The 18,342-nt window shown below is 41.9% G+C and overlaps 1 protein-coding gene across 1 annotated transcript in view; it reads right to left on the bottom strand.

Annotated features, from left to right (window-relative positions):
• Positions 1-18,342, bottom strand: part of LOC138644541 (sodium channel protein type 2 subunit alpha-like) — a 187,359-nt gene that overhangs the window by 117,527 nt on the left and 51,490 nt on the right. Inside the window, exons 2-5 of the mRNA XM_069733065.1 lie at positions 11,426-11,735; positions 8,528-8,646; positions 1,810-1,899; positions 513-641 (exon numbers count right to left, since the gene is read on the bottom strand). Coding sequence (XP_069589166.1) covers positions 513-641; positions 1,810-1,899; positions 8,528-8,646; positions 11,426-11,683 — 596 coding nt within the window. The 5' untranslated portion in view covers positions 11,684-11,735. The remainder of the gene's footprint in view (positions 1-512; positions 642-1,809; positions 1,900-8,527; positions 8,647-11,425; positions 11,736-18,342) is intronic.

Here is an 18,342-nt window from a genome sequence, read left to right as displayed (position 1 = left end):
GCCCTGTCTCCAGCCCTCTGAGCTCATCATAAATCTAATCAGTGACTTAGCAGCTCCAGCATATACACACAATTTATTAGTAACATTTGTAAATAACAGGGGAACATTTTTTTTTTTAACACATCCAATTGTGAAACTTATTATTATTCCGAGATCTATTGAATAAAATGTGCTTTGTTCATGAGACAACCCCTTTAAGGAGAGTCCTAATGGCAGTGTTCTATGGGAAGTAAATGCAAATCACCTCTACTTTCCGAGGAAGAGAAGCTATAGCACTTGTGCCACCTATCGGTGGAAGCTACTTGATTGAAATAATGTTGAGAATGAGTCTATGAAAAGAGACATTTGTGATAATCAAGAAAGTTTTTTTTTTTATTATTACAAAAAACAAATTAATGTGCATGTGTAGACTAGTGGAGGACCCATGGTGATACATTATAGACCTTTAAAGTGTTATTCCCCAAAAATCAATAATACATTGTTATATAATATGTGACCAAAATTATACTCACGCCAGCAAGATGACAATAAAGTCAAGCCAGTTCCAGGGATCACGGAGAAAAGTAAATTTATCGATACAGAAACCCCTTGCAAGAATTTTAATCAATGATTCTAATGTATAAATCCCAGTAAATGTGTATCTGAAAGAAAAAGACTAGTAATAATAAACCCGCTAATGATAAAGGTTAATCTGTCCGCTATTACAGATGCTACTTCCATCGTTTCTAAATGATGGGATTGTGTTGGTTTTTTTTTTTTGCAGCCACTTAGAAAGGGCAATTACTGCAGTTTAATGCTACTTTGTTTTGATAAATGAAGCACTTACAAAACTTTTATATTAATAAAATCTACTTGCAACAGAGCAGTGATGAACCCTGGGCTCCTCGATAATTCGGCTGACGAAGAAATCTGTTGTGTTTTGAAAGCTTGACTTTTCAACCCATCTAGTTAGCAAATTCAGCTGTAATTATGCATGGCTACACAAAAAAGGCAAGTTCTGTCTATAGTATTCATTTTAAATATAATCCTTCTGAGCTCTATGTAGAAAAAGTATATCTCTTTTCCTTACATGAGTCATCATTAGAACTACAATTCTACAACGCTGAAAAGTCCCTGACAGCCCAGTTTCACCTTCTCTTCAACCCCTGACCCAGCTGCTCCGCTCCTCACCCCAGCCAGGGACTTTGCAGTGATTAGAATTGTAGTTCTAATGATGACTCATGCACTGAAAATAGACGTCCTGTTTCTACATAGCGCTTAGAAAGATTCAGCCAGTCAATGTTTAATCACGTGATGCCATAGACCTAATGGAAAAGAGAAGAATTAACTGGGTAGAAGTAAAAGGATAAAATATTTGGGTATATTGTTTTTTTACAGTCCGATCATGTGTCTGTCGTGGAAGCTCCTTGTTCTTTTGGAGGTGAAAGTCAGATTCCTCTTCTCATATTTCAGAGATCCTTTGGAGGATAATATTTTATCTTAAAACACGTCTTCATGCAACTCAGAGTAATTTTATTGGACCTGGGGAGGGTGAGTAAAGCGGAGTTGTTGTTTTTTTTGTTTGTTTGTTTTTACAAAGCCTGGAGGCAGGGGTTTCCTGAAACTGGTAAACCACTTTAAAGTAGTAACCTTATTGGTTTCCATTAATAATTACTCCATTTACAAGTTTGTGATCAAATTCTGTTATCAGAAACCTATAGAAAGACCACGTCCCCTGAGCTCTGACATGGAAGCTTCTACCTGATCAATCAATTTGCAAATATTTAATTAAGAATAAACCTCTCTTATTTTTTTTTAGCAAATACTTACTCTACATTCTTGGTCCAGTCCGGGGGGTTACTCAGAGTCATGAACACACAGTTGGTGAGAATAGTGCACATGATGAACATGTTAAATAATGTAATCGATGTCAAGGAAGGTAAAACATTAATATATTGTATTATATTATTGTCAAAAGAAACATAAATATGGAAAATCAATCGTTCCAACGCTGCCGTTATAATGCAATGACATTTCTTGATTACGGCACAAAAGATTGCTATCCTAGAGAGTTAAATATAAGCTTTCTTTAAAGGTTTTTTTTTATTTATTTTTTTCCATTTCCAGAAAGTGTACTGGTAAAACAAAACTGCCTATTGAAAAAAAACAAAAAATGGAACAGCTTTTGTGGCAGACATTAAACCAAATAGTGACTCACAAAACATTGAATAGAACTGCGATAGAGCAATGTGCATGAAAGAAAGGAAATGAAATTTATGGAACACCAACAGATTAAATTGCATGATGGCCGCAATGTGAGTTCTGTTATTTACGGGAAAGAAAAAAAAAATTCTACTGTATTTTACATGTGCATTAAAATGAGTAACGTGCTGACAGTACTGCAAGCTGCCCATTGATGCAAACAACGCAAAGAGATGAGGAATAAAATCAGAACTTCTTAGCTCATGGATGTCTGTAGATCGATCCTCCTACCTTAGGGGCATGGGGATGGGGCCTGCGACCTGTGTGCCAGGGGTGGTGCCAACAAAAACGATTCTTTAGCCAGGGTATAGAGATGCAGTGCTATGTCATAAACTAATCCATTGCGCTGGGTGACCTAAAAACCTAGCTATCTATCCAACTGCAAAAAGGCTTTGGAAGCCGCCACGTCGCCATGCCACGTGGACCTAATAAAGTCCACCTTATTTTGAAACAATTTTTTGGAGTGCTGCTTTCCGTTTTTTGTCTGCTATCTATTATCTATCTATCTATTATCTTTCTATTATCTATCTATCTTTATTATCAATCTATCTTTCTATTATCTATTATCTATTGTGAGATAGCACTCACTAACGGGTTGGGGAACACTCGCTTAGCAACAGGATTCAAGGTACACAGGAACACTTTTTAACCTAAAACAGTCTATGCAGTTTATTAAAGAATCATAAACTGTATCACGAACAGTCCATTACACACTTTTTCAGGACATCACATTAAATTGCGGTCACTAATCATGCTGGACCTCAATCCGTCCAGTTACCATGGTTGATCGCACAGTTCATAACGCTTCTTAGCACTCGGCTTTAATACGGAGTCTCTAAATACGCCAGACTTCTCTGCCCAGTTTCCGCAGGAGACCACATGCCGAACAGTTCATTATATGCACTGGAGAAGCTGCCTAACGGGGATCACCAACTTGCCTGACAGACATACACTAGTCGGTTCCAGACCCACCGAAGGATGGTAGCTTCCCCCACACGGTAGCCGTCACTGGCTCTGCAAGTTCTTGACCTCACCTCATGCTCTTCAGGGATCCAGTCCTACTTTGAGCCTTGAGAAAGGCTCTTTATGAGCTGAAACGTCACCATGATGGGCTATTAACCCCTTTCTGATATGGGACGTACTATCCCGTCGACGTGGGGTGGGGCCCCATGACCATGGATGGGATAGTACGTCCAGCGCGATTGGCGGCGCTCACGGGGGGAGCGCCGCCAATCGTGGCCGGGTGTCAGCTGCCTATCACAGCTGACATCCGGCACTATGTGCCAGGAGCGGTCACGGACCGCCCCCGGCACATTAACCCCTGGCACACCGCGATCAAAGATGATCGCGATGTGCCGGCGGTACAGGGAAGCATTGCGCAGGGAGGGGGCTCCCTGCGGGCTTCCCTGAGCCCACCGCAGCAACGCGATGTGATCGCGTTGCTGCGAGGGTCTTACCTCCCTCCCTGCCTGCTCGAGCCCCGGATCCAAGATGGCCACGGATCCGGGTCCTGCAGGGAGGGAGGTGGCTTCACAGAGCCTGCTCAGAGCAGGCACTGTGAAGCAGCCTGCACTGCTCTCAGATCGGTGATCTGACAGAGTGCTGTGCACACTGTCAGATCATCGATCTGTGATGTCCCCCCCTGGGGCAAAGTAAAAAAGTTAAAAAAAAAATTTTCAAATGTGTAAAAAAAAAATAAAAAAAAATATTCCAAAATAATAAAAAAAAATATATATATTATTCCCATAAATACATTTCTTTATCTAAATAAAAAACAAAAAAACAATAAAAGTACATATATTTAGTATCGCCGCGTCCGTAACGGCCGGACCTATAAAACTGGCCCACTAGTTAACCCCTTCAGTAAACACCGTAAGAAAAAAAAAAAAAAACGAGGCAAAAAACAACGCTTTATTATCATACCGCCGAACAAAAAGTGGAATAACACGCGATCCAAAAGACAGATATAAATAACCATGGTACCGCAGAAAACGTCATCTTGTCCCACAAAAAACGAGCCATGATACAGCATCATCAGCAAAAAAATAAAAAAGTTATAGTCCTGAGAATAAAGCGATGCAAAAATAATTATTTTTTCTATAAAATAGTTTTTATCGTATAAAAGCGCCAAAACATAAAAAAATGATATAAATGAGGTGTCGCTGTAATCGTACTGACCCGAAGAATAAAACTGCTTTATCAATTTTACCAAACGCGGAACGGTATAAACGCCTCCCCCAAAAGAAATTCATGAATAGCTGGTTTTTGGTCATTCTGCCTCACAAAAATCGGAATAAAAAGCGATCAAAAAACGTCACATGCCCGAAAATGTTACCAATAAAAACGTCAACTCGTCCCGCAAAAAACAAGACCTCACATGACTCTGTGGACCAAAATATGGAAAAATTATTGCTCTCAAAATGTGGTAACGCAAAAAATATTTTTTGCAATAAAAAGCGTCTTTCAGTGTGTGACGGCTGCCAATCATAAAAATCCGCTAAATAACCCGCTATAAAAGTAAATCAACCCCCCTTCATCACCCCCTTAGTTAGGGAAAAATTAAAAAAATGTATTTATTTCCATTTTCCCATTAGGGTTAGGGCTAGGGCTAGGGTTAGGGTTAGGGCTAGGGTTAGGGTTAGGGCTAGGGTTAGGGCTAGGGTTAGGGCTAGAGTTAGGGTTAGGGCTAGGGTTAGGGCTAGGGTTAGGGTTAGGGATTTGGTTAGGGTTAGGGCTAGGGTTAGGGCTAGGGTTAGGGCTACAGTTTGGGTTGGGGCTAAAGTTAGGGTTCGGGTTGGGGCTAAAGTTACAGTTAGGGTTTAGATTACATTTACAGTTGGGAATAGGGTTGGGATTAGGGTTAGGGGTGTGTCAGGGTTAGAGGTGTGGTTAGGGTTACTGTTGGGATTAGGGTTAGGGGTGTGTTTGGATTAGGGTTTCAGTTATAATTGTGGGGTTTCCACTGTTTAGGCACATCAGTGGCTCTCCAAACGCGACATGGCGTCCGATCTCAATTCCAGCCAATTCTGCGTTGAAAAAGTAAAACAGTGCTTCTTCCCTTCCGAGCTCTCCCGTGTGCCCAAACAGGGGTTTACCCCAACATATGGGGTATCAGCGTACTCAGGACAAATAGTACAACAACTTTTGGGGTCCAATTTCTCCTGTTACCCTTGGGAAAATACAAAACTGGGGGCTAAAAAATAATTTTTGTGGGAAAAAAAAGATTTTTTATTTTCACGGCTCTGCGTTATAAACTGTAGTGAAACACTTGGGGGTTCAAAGCTATCACAACACATCTAGATTAGTTCCTTAGGGGGTCTAGTTTCCAAAATGGTGTCACTTGTGGGAGGTTTCTACTGTTTAGGTACATTAGGGGCTCTGCAAATGCAATGTGACACCTGCAGACCATTCCATCTAAGTCCTCATTCCAAATGGAGCTCCTTCCCTTCCGAGCCCTCCCATGCGCCCAAACAGTGGTTCCCCCCCACATATAGGGTATCAGCGCATTCAGGACAAATTGGACAACAAATTGTGGGGTCCAATTTCTCATGTTACCCTCGGTAAAATACAAAACTGGGGGCTAAAAAATAATTTTTGTGGGAAAAAATTTTTGTTTTATTTTTACGGCTCTCCATTATAAACTTCTGTGAAGCCCTTGGTGGGTCAAAGCGCTCAGCACACATCTTGATAAGTTTCTAAGGGGGTCTACTTTCCAAAATGGTGTCACTTGTGGGGGGTTTCTACTGTTTAGGTACATTAGGGGCTCTGCAAAAGCAATGTGACACCTGCAGACCATTCCATCTAAGTCTGCATTCAAATGGCACTCCTTCCCTTCCGAGCCCTCCCATGTGCCCAAACAGTGGTTCCCCCCACATATGGTGCATCATCGCACTCAGGACAAATTGGGCAACAAATTTTGGGGTCCAATTTCTCCTGTTACCCTCGGGAAAATACAAAACTGGGGGCTAAAAAAATAATTTTTGTGGGAAAAAAATTTTTGTTTTATTTTTACGGCTCTGCATTATAAACTTCTGTGAAGCACTTGGTGGGTCAAAGTGCTCACCACACATCTAGATAAGTTCTTTAGGGGGTCTACTTTCCAAAATGGTGTCACTTGTGGGGGGTTTCAATGTTTAGGCACATCAGTGGCTCTTCAAACGCAACATGGCGTCCCATCTCAATTCCTGTCAATTTTGCATTGAAAAGTCAAACGGCGCTCCTTCCCTTCTGAGCTCTCCCATCCGCCCAAACAGTGGTTTACCCCCACATATGGGCTATCAGCATACTCAGGACAAATTGTACAACAACTTTTTGGGGTCCAATTTCTTCTCTTACCCTTGGGAAAATAAAAAATTGGGGGCGAAAAGATAATTTTTGTGAAAAAATATGATTTTTTATTTTTACGGCTCTGCATTATAAACTTCTGTGAAGCACTTGGTGGGTCAAAGTGCTCACCACACCTCTAGATAAGTTCCTTAGGGGATCTACTTTCCAAAATGGTGTCACTTGTGGGGGGTTTCAATGTTTAGGCACATCAGGGGCTCTCCAAACGAAACATGGCGTCCCATCTCAATTCCAGTCAATTTTGCATTGAAAAGTCAAATGGCGCTCCTTCGCTTCCGAGCTCTGCCATGCGCCCAAACAGTGGTTTACCCCCACATGTGAAGTATTGGCGTACTCAGGACAAATTGTACAACAATGTTTGGGGTCCATTTTCTCCTGTTACCCTTGGTAAAATAAAACAAATTGGAGCTGAAATAAATTTTTTGTGAAAAAAAGTTAAATGTTCATTTTTATTTAAACATTCAAAAAATTCCTGTGAAGCACCAGAAGGGTTAATAAACTTCTTGAATATGGTTTTGAGCACCTTGAGGGGTGTAGTTTTTAGAATGGTGTCACACTTGGGTATTTTCTATCATATAGACCCCTCAAAATGACTTCAAATGAGATGGGGTCCCTAAAAAAAAATGGTGTTGTAGAAATGAGAAATTGCTGGTCAACTTTTAACCCTTATAACTCCCTAACAAAAAAAAATTTTGGTTCCAAAATTGTGCTGATGTAAAGTAGACATGTGGGAAATGTTACTTATTAAGTATTTTGTGTGACATATCTCTGTGATTTAATTGCATAAAAATTCAAAGTTGGAAAATTGCGAAAATGTTCATAATTTTCGCCAAATTTCCGTTTTTTTCACAAATAAACGCAGGTACTATCAAAGAATTTTTACCACTATCATGAAGTACAATATGTCACAAGAAAACAATGTCAGAATCAGGATCCGTTGAAGCGTTCCAGAGTTATAACCTCATAAAGGGACAGTGGTCAGAATTGTAAAAATTGGCCCGGTCATTAACATGCAAACCACCCTTGGGGGTAAAGGGGTTAAAACTTGAACACCTTCAAATCTTTATCCTTAATGGTGTGCTGCCTCTGATTTTTTGGACATCTATCTATCTATCTATCTATCTATTTCTGCATAACTCAAATAGCCAATTCCCTGGTTATACTGGTGACATCTATCATATTCAGCTACATCTTGTGCCCTATGGTACTCAGGGCTTTTCGGAGTCCAGAAGCCCAACTGATTACAATCCTTTGTTGATGAAATGTTTGCTTGTTTGTAAAAAAAAACCATTAGAATAGAATAACACATGTCACATATGAAGCTTATACAAGAATTTATATCTTAAAGGGAACCTGCCATCATGATTTACCGCTAGCAGGTATTAGGAGCGCTTTTTCAGCCTCGTAATACGCACTTTAATTATGTTTATATTAGAATTAAACACTTAATGTATTTGTTTAAAAACGAAGTTTAGTTGTCCCTGTCTCCCTTTGTGTGGTCACAGGACCAGTCTGGGACCGCTGTCAATCAATGCAACTGTGTAGCAGAACCACAGAGCAAGAAGGAGGGGAAAACTCTGTGCCTCTTCTCCACCTCCCTGCTCTCCCCGCACACGCTAACATGTCAGTTGCCATGCTGTATGCTTCCCCAGTAGTGTGGACTGACATCAGTCCCGGACTAGTCCTGTGATCATGAGCAGTGACAGCAGGGACAATTAAATTTAATTTTTAAACATATACGAGGGCCATTCATTAAAGATTTCCCCTGACCCACTTCTATTTCTCACAGGATGCTCGTATTAAGGGTCTAAGGCAAATTCAAGCATCATTAAAGAGGGTATTAGGAGGCTGAGAAAGTGCTCTCTATAACTTCTAGGGGTAAATCCTGATGATCGGTTCCCTTTCATGCAAATAAATAACTGGTTATATGAAAAAAGGATATGAGTGCACCAAAATCTTTATAGCTGCTTTACGGATAGGGTTGAATGGTGACAGAATGTACAAGGCAGACGTGGCACTGAAGCGGGAGATTGCCTTCCCTTTATTCAATACTATAAAAGTCTAAAACAGAAAAATGTCCATTTTGCAATTTTTAGGCATACAAAGTAGGGCATCATAAAACTTTATAAAAAGCATGGATCACATTTTAATTTTTGGTTGATGTTTCTTCATCCTCTCAATTAATGCTACAAGAAACTTCACCCATCACTAGGTCAAAAAGTCCATCGCTATCACTTTCCATTAGATATGAGCGATAGATTCGTGGAATTCCAGCCCTGATATTATTGCACCAGCCTTGTCACATCAAATGCTGTCCTAGATATTCTGTAAGGTAACAGATTTGTGGACCTTCCGTGTAGATGCCAAGTACAAAAACTTGCTTCCAGCTCACCCAGTTGCTCTATGCTCATCCACCTGGGGCTCAGACACCGGCCTCGCCCTGGCCTCATGAGTACGACTGCTTAGTGCAGTCGAAACGCAGTGACTGGGTCATGTCGACCACGTTAATTTTTCTTTATTATGCACTATATTTTCTTTTGAAAAAGAAAAGAAAAGGAAAATCCAGTCCTGTTGAGCTGGACTCCATTTTTTTCTATTATTCCTAGCTGCCAAATACCACTGACCTAGAAGCTGGACTGGTGCCCCATGAATCGATCTGCTCATCTCCACTATCCATCATTATTTAGATATCTATAACTTGACTACTCTTGATTAATATTACTGTAGGACATTAAAGAGACTCTTTGTAACCTCTGAATAATAGTAAAGATGTGTCACCATGTTGGTGTTCTAAGAAGTAAAGTCTCTCGTTATAGAGAGCGCCAAGTTGGCATATTGAGATTTACTGTATTAGCCATGCAATGCTCCTCTGGGAATTTAAATATGCAAATAGCCTCTTTAGAAAGGAAGATGACAGGAACTCTAGAGCCACATATTGGCAATAGCAATCCTAAACGTCAATATCGACCATTTAACAACATGCCATATGACTTAAGGTACCGTCACACTCAGGGACGCTGCAGCGATACCGACAACGAACTGATCGCTGCAGCGTCGCTGTTTAGGTCGCTGTAGAGACGTCAAACACAGCAACTCCAGAACGATGCAGGAGCGATCCAGTGACGTAACGGCGACTCACTTCTCGTTCTCGCTGGTTGTTCGCTCCATGTAAAACATTGCTGGCATCGTTGCTTTTGCTGTCATACATGACGATACACGCCAACCTGACGACCAAATAAAGTTCCGGACTTTCAGCTCCGACCAGCGATGGCACAGCGGGATCCTGATCGCTGCTGCGTGTCAAACACAACGAGATCGCTATCCAGGACGCTGCAACGTCACGGATCCTTGTCGTTCTTGTTGTAAAGTTGCTGCGTGTGACGGTACCTTTAGAAAGCTGACACATGTTTCAGTGTGTTTGCCCTTCATCAGTGATAAGAAGAAGATCACATATACCTGGGTGAGAAATCTCTGACATAAGGTCTAAGGCTAATGTTTCTCATTATGGAAAGTGCCAATATGACGCAGGTCGACTTACAGGCTACACAATGCACCACTGAGAAGGCGTATTGTACTACGATCTTGACCTCCATAAGAAGCCAAATTGTAGCTTCAATTCACGGGAATGTAAAGCTGTTCTGTTCAATAGGGCATCATTATGTTGACGGTTCTTCTTTGAGACAAGCAATTTTTAAAACAGCTATCTCCCAAAACAGAAGAAAGCTGAATAGTCTTCCTTCATTCTGGGCAAGAGATAATTTGCATCCTTTTTTGCCACAGACCACTGACAAGAAGATTCCATGCACAGCTAGTCTCCTTAAATGGGTTATGTAGGACTTAGGATATCAGATCGGTGGGGGTTTAACACTTGGCATCTCCACCATTAAGGAGTTTACAGCTCTGGCTGCAATAAGATGCACACAATGTATGCTGCCAATAAACTATGGCTCTGTACATTCTGTAGTGGCCATTCTCTGCTTCCATTCACTTCCATAGGTGCTAAGCTGTGTTACCCAGGAGTGGCCACAACTGAGCTGCAAACAGCTGATCATGGGTGCTAGATGTGAGACCCACATTCATCGCATATTGTTGGTCTACCCAAAGGGCCGGTGGAGACAGCCATAGATTCTATCATCCAAAGAATCGGCCCGATTATGCAAATGACACTCTGATCAGAGTTTAATCAGAATTTCAGCATAGACTCTTATGAGTCTCTCGGATGAGGAGAAGATGGAGAAATTAGTTTCTCCATTGTGTCAATCCACGTCAGGCCATTTTACATGGACTCACTGGCTTGCATGGCGGAGTTCCAGCCTAATATCTGGTCAAACCCGGACATGCTGCGATTTGTTCCTTGGACAGACTCTTTCCTTGGACAGAGTGAATGTAGACTTATCAATTTGGACTGGACAACCCCTTTAAGTCCTGGACAAACTTTTTAAGGAGAGCCAACTTTTAAACTCCAAAACTAGCAACTAGTTTGTGTGCAGACATCCGAGACAACAATCTCCACAATATTATATTAAGATTTAGATTGGAATACTGGTAAACAATACATTATTATTTTTTTTCATTGTATAAAAAATAAAGTTAAAAACACACATTTTTGTTAAGAGTCTGAAATGACATTACTACTCTGACATGGAAATAGCGGGGAATCGAAATTTATCCCGAGACATCCTTGTTGTGTTTCCTGATTGCTACGTCTCATAAAGGAAGCGATTTCTCTAAAGGCAAAACAATTACCTCCATCCATCAACAGCAACTGCTGTTCTCCTGCTTTTTCATGAGCTAAGAACCTACAACACTTCAGTGCACGTATCCGTGGACTCACACTGACCTTCTGGTTAGCATAGTATGGGTCCATATCCTCCAGGGGCTCTGATACCACTCCAGGTGGGATGTCACCATAAATAAATGGCAATTTCTTACCAGCTTCCAAGTCATTATTTGGTTTTGAAACCCATTCTTCACTGTCTTGCTTTCCATTTTTTGCCTTGTTTTCGCCTGCAATACGTTTCTCAATGGCTTTAAGAGACTCCCTGGTAAAATATCGGAAGCTGTCAGGTCCCGGTGGTACAAGCCTTGGCTGTGCCATCTTTTCATCCTGCTCCCCTTATTTACCATCTAGCTTGATGCATAGCAACGATCTAAGAAAAAACAAAGAGATTACTATTAACTTCCTAGGGTCAGAGTTTTCAGGAGACCCCAATACGGGAGCATTTTTGCAATTTATTGCTTCCATAAGTCCTGTCCAATTATTAAATTAACAGCATCATGAATGTACGTGTCATGAGCGAATGTCCGCGGATAAGGTGTTATCTGAGCATGCTAGGGTGATAACGGAGTCTCCTCGGCATGCTAGAAAAATATGTTCAAGTCCCCGCGGCTGCATGTCTTGAGATTGTTCAATAGCCGCAACACATACATAGATTGCCTGTTTGTTAAGAAATCCTTGCATGTGTTGTGGCTGTCTAACAGCAACGAGACATGCAGCCGTGGGGACATGAACATATTATTCGAGCACGCTGAAGTCACTCGGTTAGCACCCGAGCATGCTCAGATAACAGCTTATCCCAGCACGTTCGCTCATCACTAGCTATGAGGGATATAGATGAGTTTACTCTGCATGGTCTGATCATATCACAGCTCCTGGGCAGGGGAGGAAGCAAAAGAGAGCATACAGACAGGACCACATGGGATCGCAAATAATTCTTTCTTTCTTTTAGGTAAAATATTGCTTAAAAACAGGCAAGGAAAATAATTATTTGTGATCCCTGTGCTGTCCTGTCTGTATACTCTTTTGCTTTTTCCCCTGCCCAGGAGCTGTGGTATGATCAGACCATGTTCCTGCACCGTCAGACACGGCCATTACACAGCACACAGCAGGGGCACATTTATAAGATTATCTCAGCACAGGAAAAAATTTTGTTAACACATCCAAATGTGGAAATTATCATTATTTCAAGATCTATTGATTAAAAAATACCCCTTCAAGTTCACCAACATGTGCATGGTCTTTGTGTTCCAGAGGTTCGCATCCGATTCATTAATTATGACTTTTCAAAAAGTACCAAAGCTACTTTATGTACAGTGGGGAAAAAAGTATTTAGCCAACCACCAATTATGCAAGTTCTCCCACTTAAAGGGAATCTGTCACCTCATTTTTCGCATATAAGCTGCGGCCACCGCCATTAGGGGCTTATCTGCAGCATTCTGTAATGCTGTAGATAAGCCCCCGATGTAACCTGAAAGATAAGAAAAACAAGTTAGGGTACCGTCACACTGAAACGACGCTGCAGCGATACGACAACGCTGTCGATCGCTGCAGCGTCGCTGTTTGGTCGCTGGAGAGCTGTCACACAGACAGCTCTCCAGCGACCAACGATCCCGAAGTCCCCGGGTAACCAGGGTAAACATCGGGTTACTAAGCGCAGGGCCACGCTTAGTAACCCGATGTTTACCCTGGTTACCATCGTTAAAGTAAAAAAAACAAACACTACATACTTACTTTCGGCTGTCTGTCCCCGGCGCTGTGCTTCTCTGCTCTGGCTGTCAGCGCCGGGCAGCCGGAAAGCACAGCGGTGACGTCACCGCTCTGCTTTCCGGCCGCTGTGCTCACAGCCAGAGCAGAGAAGCAGAGCGCCGGGAACAGACAGCGGTAGGTAAGTATGTAGTGTTTGTTTTTTTTACTTTAACGATGGTAACCAGGGTAAACATCGGGTTACTAAGCGCGGCCCTGCGCTTAGTAACCCGATGTTTACCCTGGTTACCAGTGAAGACATCGCTGAATTGGCGTCACACACGCCGATTCAGCGATGTCAGCGGGAGATCCAGCGACGAAATAAAGTTTCAAACGATCTGCTACGACGTACGATTCTCAGCGGGTCCCTGATCGCTGCTGCGTGTCAGACACAGCGAGATCGTAAGGATATCGCTGGAACGTCACGAATCGTACCGTCGTAGCGATCGAAATTCCACTGTGAGACGGTACCCTTAGATTATATTCACCCAGGGGTGGTCCGGGTCCGATGAGCGTCGCAGGTCCGGCGCCTCCCATCTTCATGCTATGACGTCCTCTTTCCTGCTTCTCTCGCGGCTCCTGCGCAGGCATACTGATTTGCCCTGTTAAAGGCAGCGTAAAGTACTTGGCCTCTCTGACCATTCCCGGTGCCTGCGCACTTCAGTACTTTGCTCTGCCCTCAACAGGGCAGAGAATTACGCCTGTGCAGGAGCCACGACAGAAGCAAGGAAGAGGATATCATCACATGAAGATGGGAGGCGCTGGACCCGAACCTGCGACGTCCATTGGACCCGGACTCCACTGGACCGCCCCTGGGTGAGTATAATCTAACTTGTTTTTCTTATCTTTCAGGTTACATCGATGGATTATCTACAGCAATATAGAATGCTGTAGATAGGCCTCAAATGGCGGTGGCCAGAGCTTATATACGAAAAATGAGGTGACAGATTCCCTTTAAAAAGATGAGAGAGGCCTGTAAATGACGTCATAGGTAGACCACAACTATGAGAGTCAAAATGAGAAAACAAATCCAGAAAATCACCTTGTCTGATTTGGCAAGATTTATTTTGCAAATTATGGAGGAAAATAAGTATTTGGTCATGTAAATACATGCAAGATTTCTGGTTCTCACAGACCTGTAACTTCTTTTTTAAGAGGCTCCTCTGTCCTCCACTCATTACCTGTAGTAATGACACCTGTTGGAACTTGTTATCAGTATAAAAGACACCTATCCACAACCTCAGTCACATTCCAAACTCCACTATGGTGAAGACGAAAGAACTGTCAAAGGACACCAGAAACAAAATTGTAGCCCTACACCAGGCTGGGAAGACTGAATCTGCAATAGGCAAGCAGCATGGTGTGATGAAATCAACTGTGGGAGCAATAATAAGAAAATGGAAGACATACAAGACCCCTGATAATCTCCCTCGAACTGGGGCTCCACGCAAGATCTCAGAAGTGGCTTCGTAAGAAGCATATGAAGATCCTGGAGTGGCCTAGCCAGTCTCCAGATCGCAACCCCATAGAAAATCTTTGGAGGGAATTGAAAGTCCGTGTTGCCCAGCAACTTGCCCAAAACATCATTGCTCTAGAGGAGATCTGCATGGAGGAATGGGCCAACATATAACATACAACAGTGTGTGCCAACCTTGTGAAGACTTACAGAAAACATTTGACCTTTGCCAAGGTCAACAAAGGATATATAACAAAATATTGAGATTAACTTTTGTTAATGACTAAATACTTATTTTCCACCATAATTTGCAAAGTAAATCTTGCCAAATCAGACAAGGTGATTTTCTGGATTTGTTTTCTCATTTTGACTCTCATAGATGTGGTCTACCTATGACGTTAATTACAGGCCTCTCTCATCTTTTTAAGTGGGAGAACTTGCATAATTGGTGGCTGACTAAATACTTTTTTCCCCACTGAACATTACAATTTTTGCCCAAATTTTGTGACATTTTAGCAGAACATACAGCTTTTTCTTTAATAAAAGCACAAAAACTGGTAATAGACAAAAATTAAGAGAATTTTTGATTGTACACAAAAATTCATGAAACCTGTGCGTCATGATAAGTTTGGTGCAAAAATCAAGTAATACCACAAGCAAAAAAAAAACAGAAAATTGACTTAATAGAATTAAAAACAGAAGATGAATTGGACCTTGTATGTTTCACGTATGTCACAAATGGTAGACAGGTGCGGGCGCAGCTTTAGGGTTCTTGTATTTGGCCTGCACAGACATGGGCATTCGTTTTTGGAAACCTCACCCTACACGAATACTAATTACAAATCATCATTAGGGTTTTTTTTTTACCAAGAATAATGAAATGTCATGAGCCAGCGCCTAGATGCCATGTTTGTCTCTTGCTTGGGCGTCGGGGACTTGCACATTTCTTGTGATTTTCCTAAACTGAATGTTCAGTCTCTTGAAATTAATAATTCTAATTCCTCCACGATAATTCAAGCAGCGCGAGCTTCAGACAGGAGCTGGGCTGGGCGAGACGTAGATGTTTATCATGTGGACTTGCTTAAGACGGAAGAGAGGCACCATCCTAATTAGCGTCTCAGGCTGCAGAAGAGCAGGACACACCCTGATCTCACTCCCAGCAGCAGGATTATGTGGCAGCCTCATTACACCCGGCAAAAGTCATAGTCGCCCATTAGTTTTTATAAGGAAGCGGAAGAGATGAATGCATCCTGTAGCATTTTGCATTTCATATGCTTTTTTTCTCACACAATGGCAGTAATTTTGCACTCAAGGGAGTAAAGATACTTACTAATTGATATATTAATGCAATTTCTTAGAACTATTAACCTACCGTAATTTCAATTTACAACACTTATGAAAATGGACTCGATCCAGAAAGTGCATCTATCAAAGCTGTAGAAAAAAACTCACTACCGGTACTACTCATGTAGCAGGGCTGAGTTTTTGTAATGGGTGTGATGTACTGCACAGCACGCAATCAGAGATATTCCATAGGGCTGAGGATCAACCCAGGTAGGATTTACATTTTGGGTTTATGCTGTGCTGTGACCGGCACCAATCGGTAGAACGGGTGCCAGTACCGCTTACCCTTCTGCTGCTCCATTCACTATTGGGATGGCAGAAAAAGCAGAGCGCAAGACTTGGCAGCACTATAGGGAATAAGAGGAGCGACCGTCGCACATGCCGCTCCATTCTAAAGGGTATAAGAGTGCTCTGTTCTGCCAATCAGGGCTGGCCCCAGCAGTCGGACCACCACCGATCAATGAGTTATCATCTTTCTAGTGGATTGGTGATAACTAGAAAGGAGCAAACCCAAAAGTAAAAGTTTGGGGTTTGCACCCGACAGTTAGTGTCTGGAGTTAATTGTCAAACCCGACTTCTCCTGGAAGGCCGTTGCAATCTTCAGAGTTCTGGGGAAAGTCCACTGCAAAGAGGGAGAATTTTTTTCAGCTCTAAAGTCTTCACTGTTTTCAATGAGGTTCATGTGCTGGTTCAAGTTCGGGTACAGTTCTGGTACCCAAACCGAATTGTGGACTAAAGTAGCGATAACTTGTGCTCACCGGACAATCCCTTTAAGGCTTCATTCAGACATCAGTAAATTCATGAGCGCCAAAAAATTGTACTGGTGTCATCAGTGTTTCGGATCAATGAGTCATCGGTGTATGGTCCATGTGTCCATTTTTACCATTTGTAAAGTCATCCGTGTGCTGTCCGTGTTCCTCGACCCATAGACTTGTACTGGCCCTTGCCCGCCATACTGCCAGACAGAAAACGGACATGTCTCTGTGAATTTTGCATGGATACACGGTCCGTAAAAAAAACAAACCATGGACATGTGAACAGACAAGCAATGATCCAGTATACTCATTGCTCGGGTTTTGCCGAGCACGCTCGGGTGATCTCTGGGTATTTGTTAGTGCTCAGAGATTTCGTTTTCGTCACCTCAGCTACATAATTAAGGCTGCTAGACAGGTTGAATACATGTGAGAAATGCCTGTTTGTTAGGGAATTCCCACATGTATTCAGGCTCTCCAGCAGCTGTAAATCATGTAGCTGAGGCGAGGAAAACTAAATATCCGAGCACTAACAAATACTCGGAGATCACCCAAGCATGCTCGAGAAAACGAGTATACTCACTCATCACTAGAACAGACCCATTACCTAAAATAGGTATGTGTTGTAACCATGAAAAACATGGATAGAACATGTACGTGCAACACAGGATGTCTCAATGAGGCTTAAGGCTAAGTTCACTTGTTGCATATTTAGTGCAGATTATTCTACTACATCTGCAGCAAAATCCATTCTTATTGCATGCAAATTTTGCTTCTTACTCCAAGGATTTGACATGCTGCAGATTTTAATAACTCCACTACAGGTCAACTTCTTTTAAGAAATCATGAGTAAGAGTGAAATAAATGTGTTTAAATGTCATCTGCTTAGCTGTTACTGTATAATGCTGCAGATTTTATGCCCCATATATGCAACTTGTAAATGTAGCAAAAATAAGTTTAAAAGGGTTGTCAAAGTTTAGTACAACAGTCTGAGGTCAGGCTATGTGACTACAGACTTGTGAATCCTTACAGCATCCACGGTGCACGCTGTCAGGATTCTCCGGTGCCGGTAATAGGAGCAGGCGGTCACGTGATATTCCAAATCACGGTGCATGTCTAGAATGTAGCACTGGAGAATCCTGACAGCATGCACCATGATTGCAGACCTTAGTGCTAAACCTGGACAACCCCTAACGAATACGAGTGACAGATTACGGCCCACTATTACATATGACGGGGGGTTGTCCGATTCTATTTAAATGGAAAAATAGTGTTGCATCAACCGCTGTTATTCTTCCCGTAAAATGATGATGATGTAACTTGTAATTGAGGCTCCTAACAGATGGAACAGAGTGAGATTTGTGGTTGACAACCCCCATTTAAATAAATTTTTTTCCTTACAATTGTAGCTCCTCAGCCTTTCCGCAGAGAACCAGATGATGTACAATATTAAGAGCAGACAGCAGACAGGGGCCATCACTGTAATATATTGAGCAGCGGCTTTCATATTATAGCGAAACAGAATCTTTAGCCTTTTGAAAGATTGAATATCAAAAAAATCCCACTGGAATGATAATAGACATAAGTGTCTCATAGAAAAACGCCACCTTTGTTGGTTTTCTTAAAAAAAGTTTAAAATAGAAATACAGTAGTTTATTAAATTGTTCTCAAAATAAGGTCTG

Source organism: Ranitomeya imitator, chromosome 7 (assembly GCF_032444005.1).
Source record: "Ranitomeya imitator isolate aRanImi1 chromosome 7, aRanImi1.pri, whole genome shotgun sequence".
Taxonomy (NCBI): Eukaryota; Metazoa; Chordata; class Amphibia; order Anura; family Dendrobatidae; genus Ranitomeya; species Ranitomeya imitator.
This window is presented reverse-complemented; position numbering and strand designations above follow the sequence as displayed.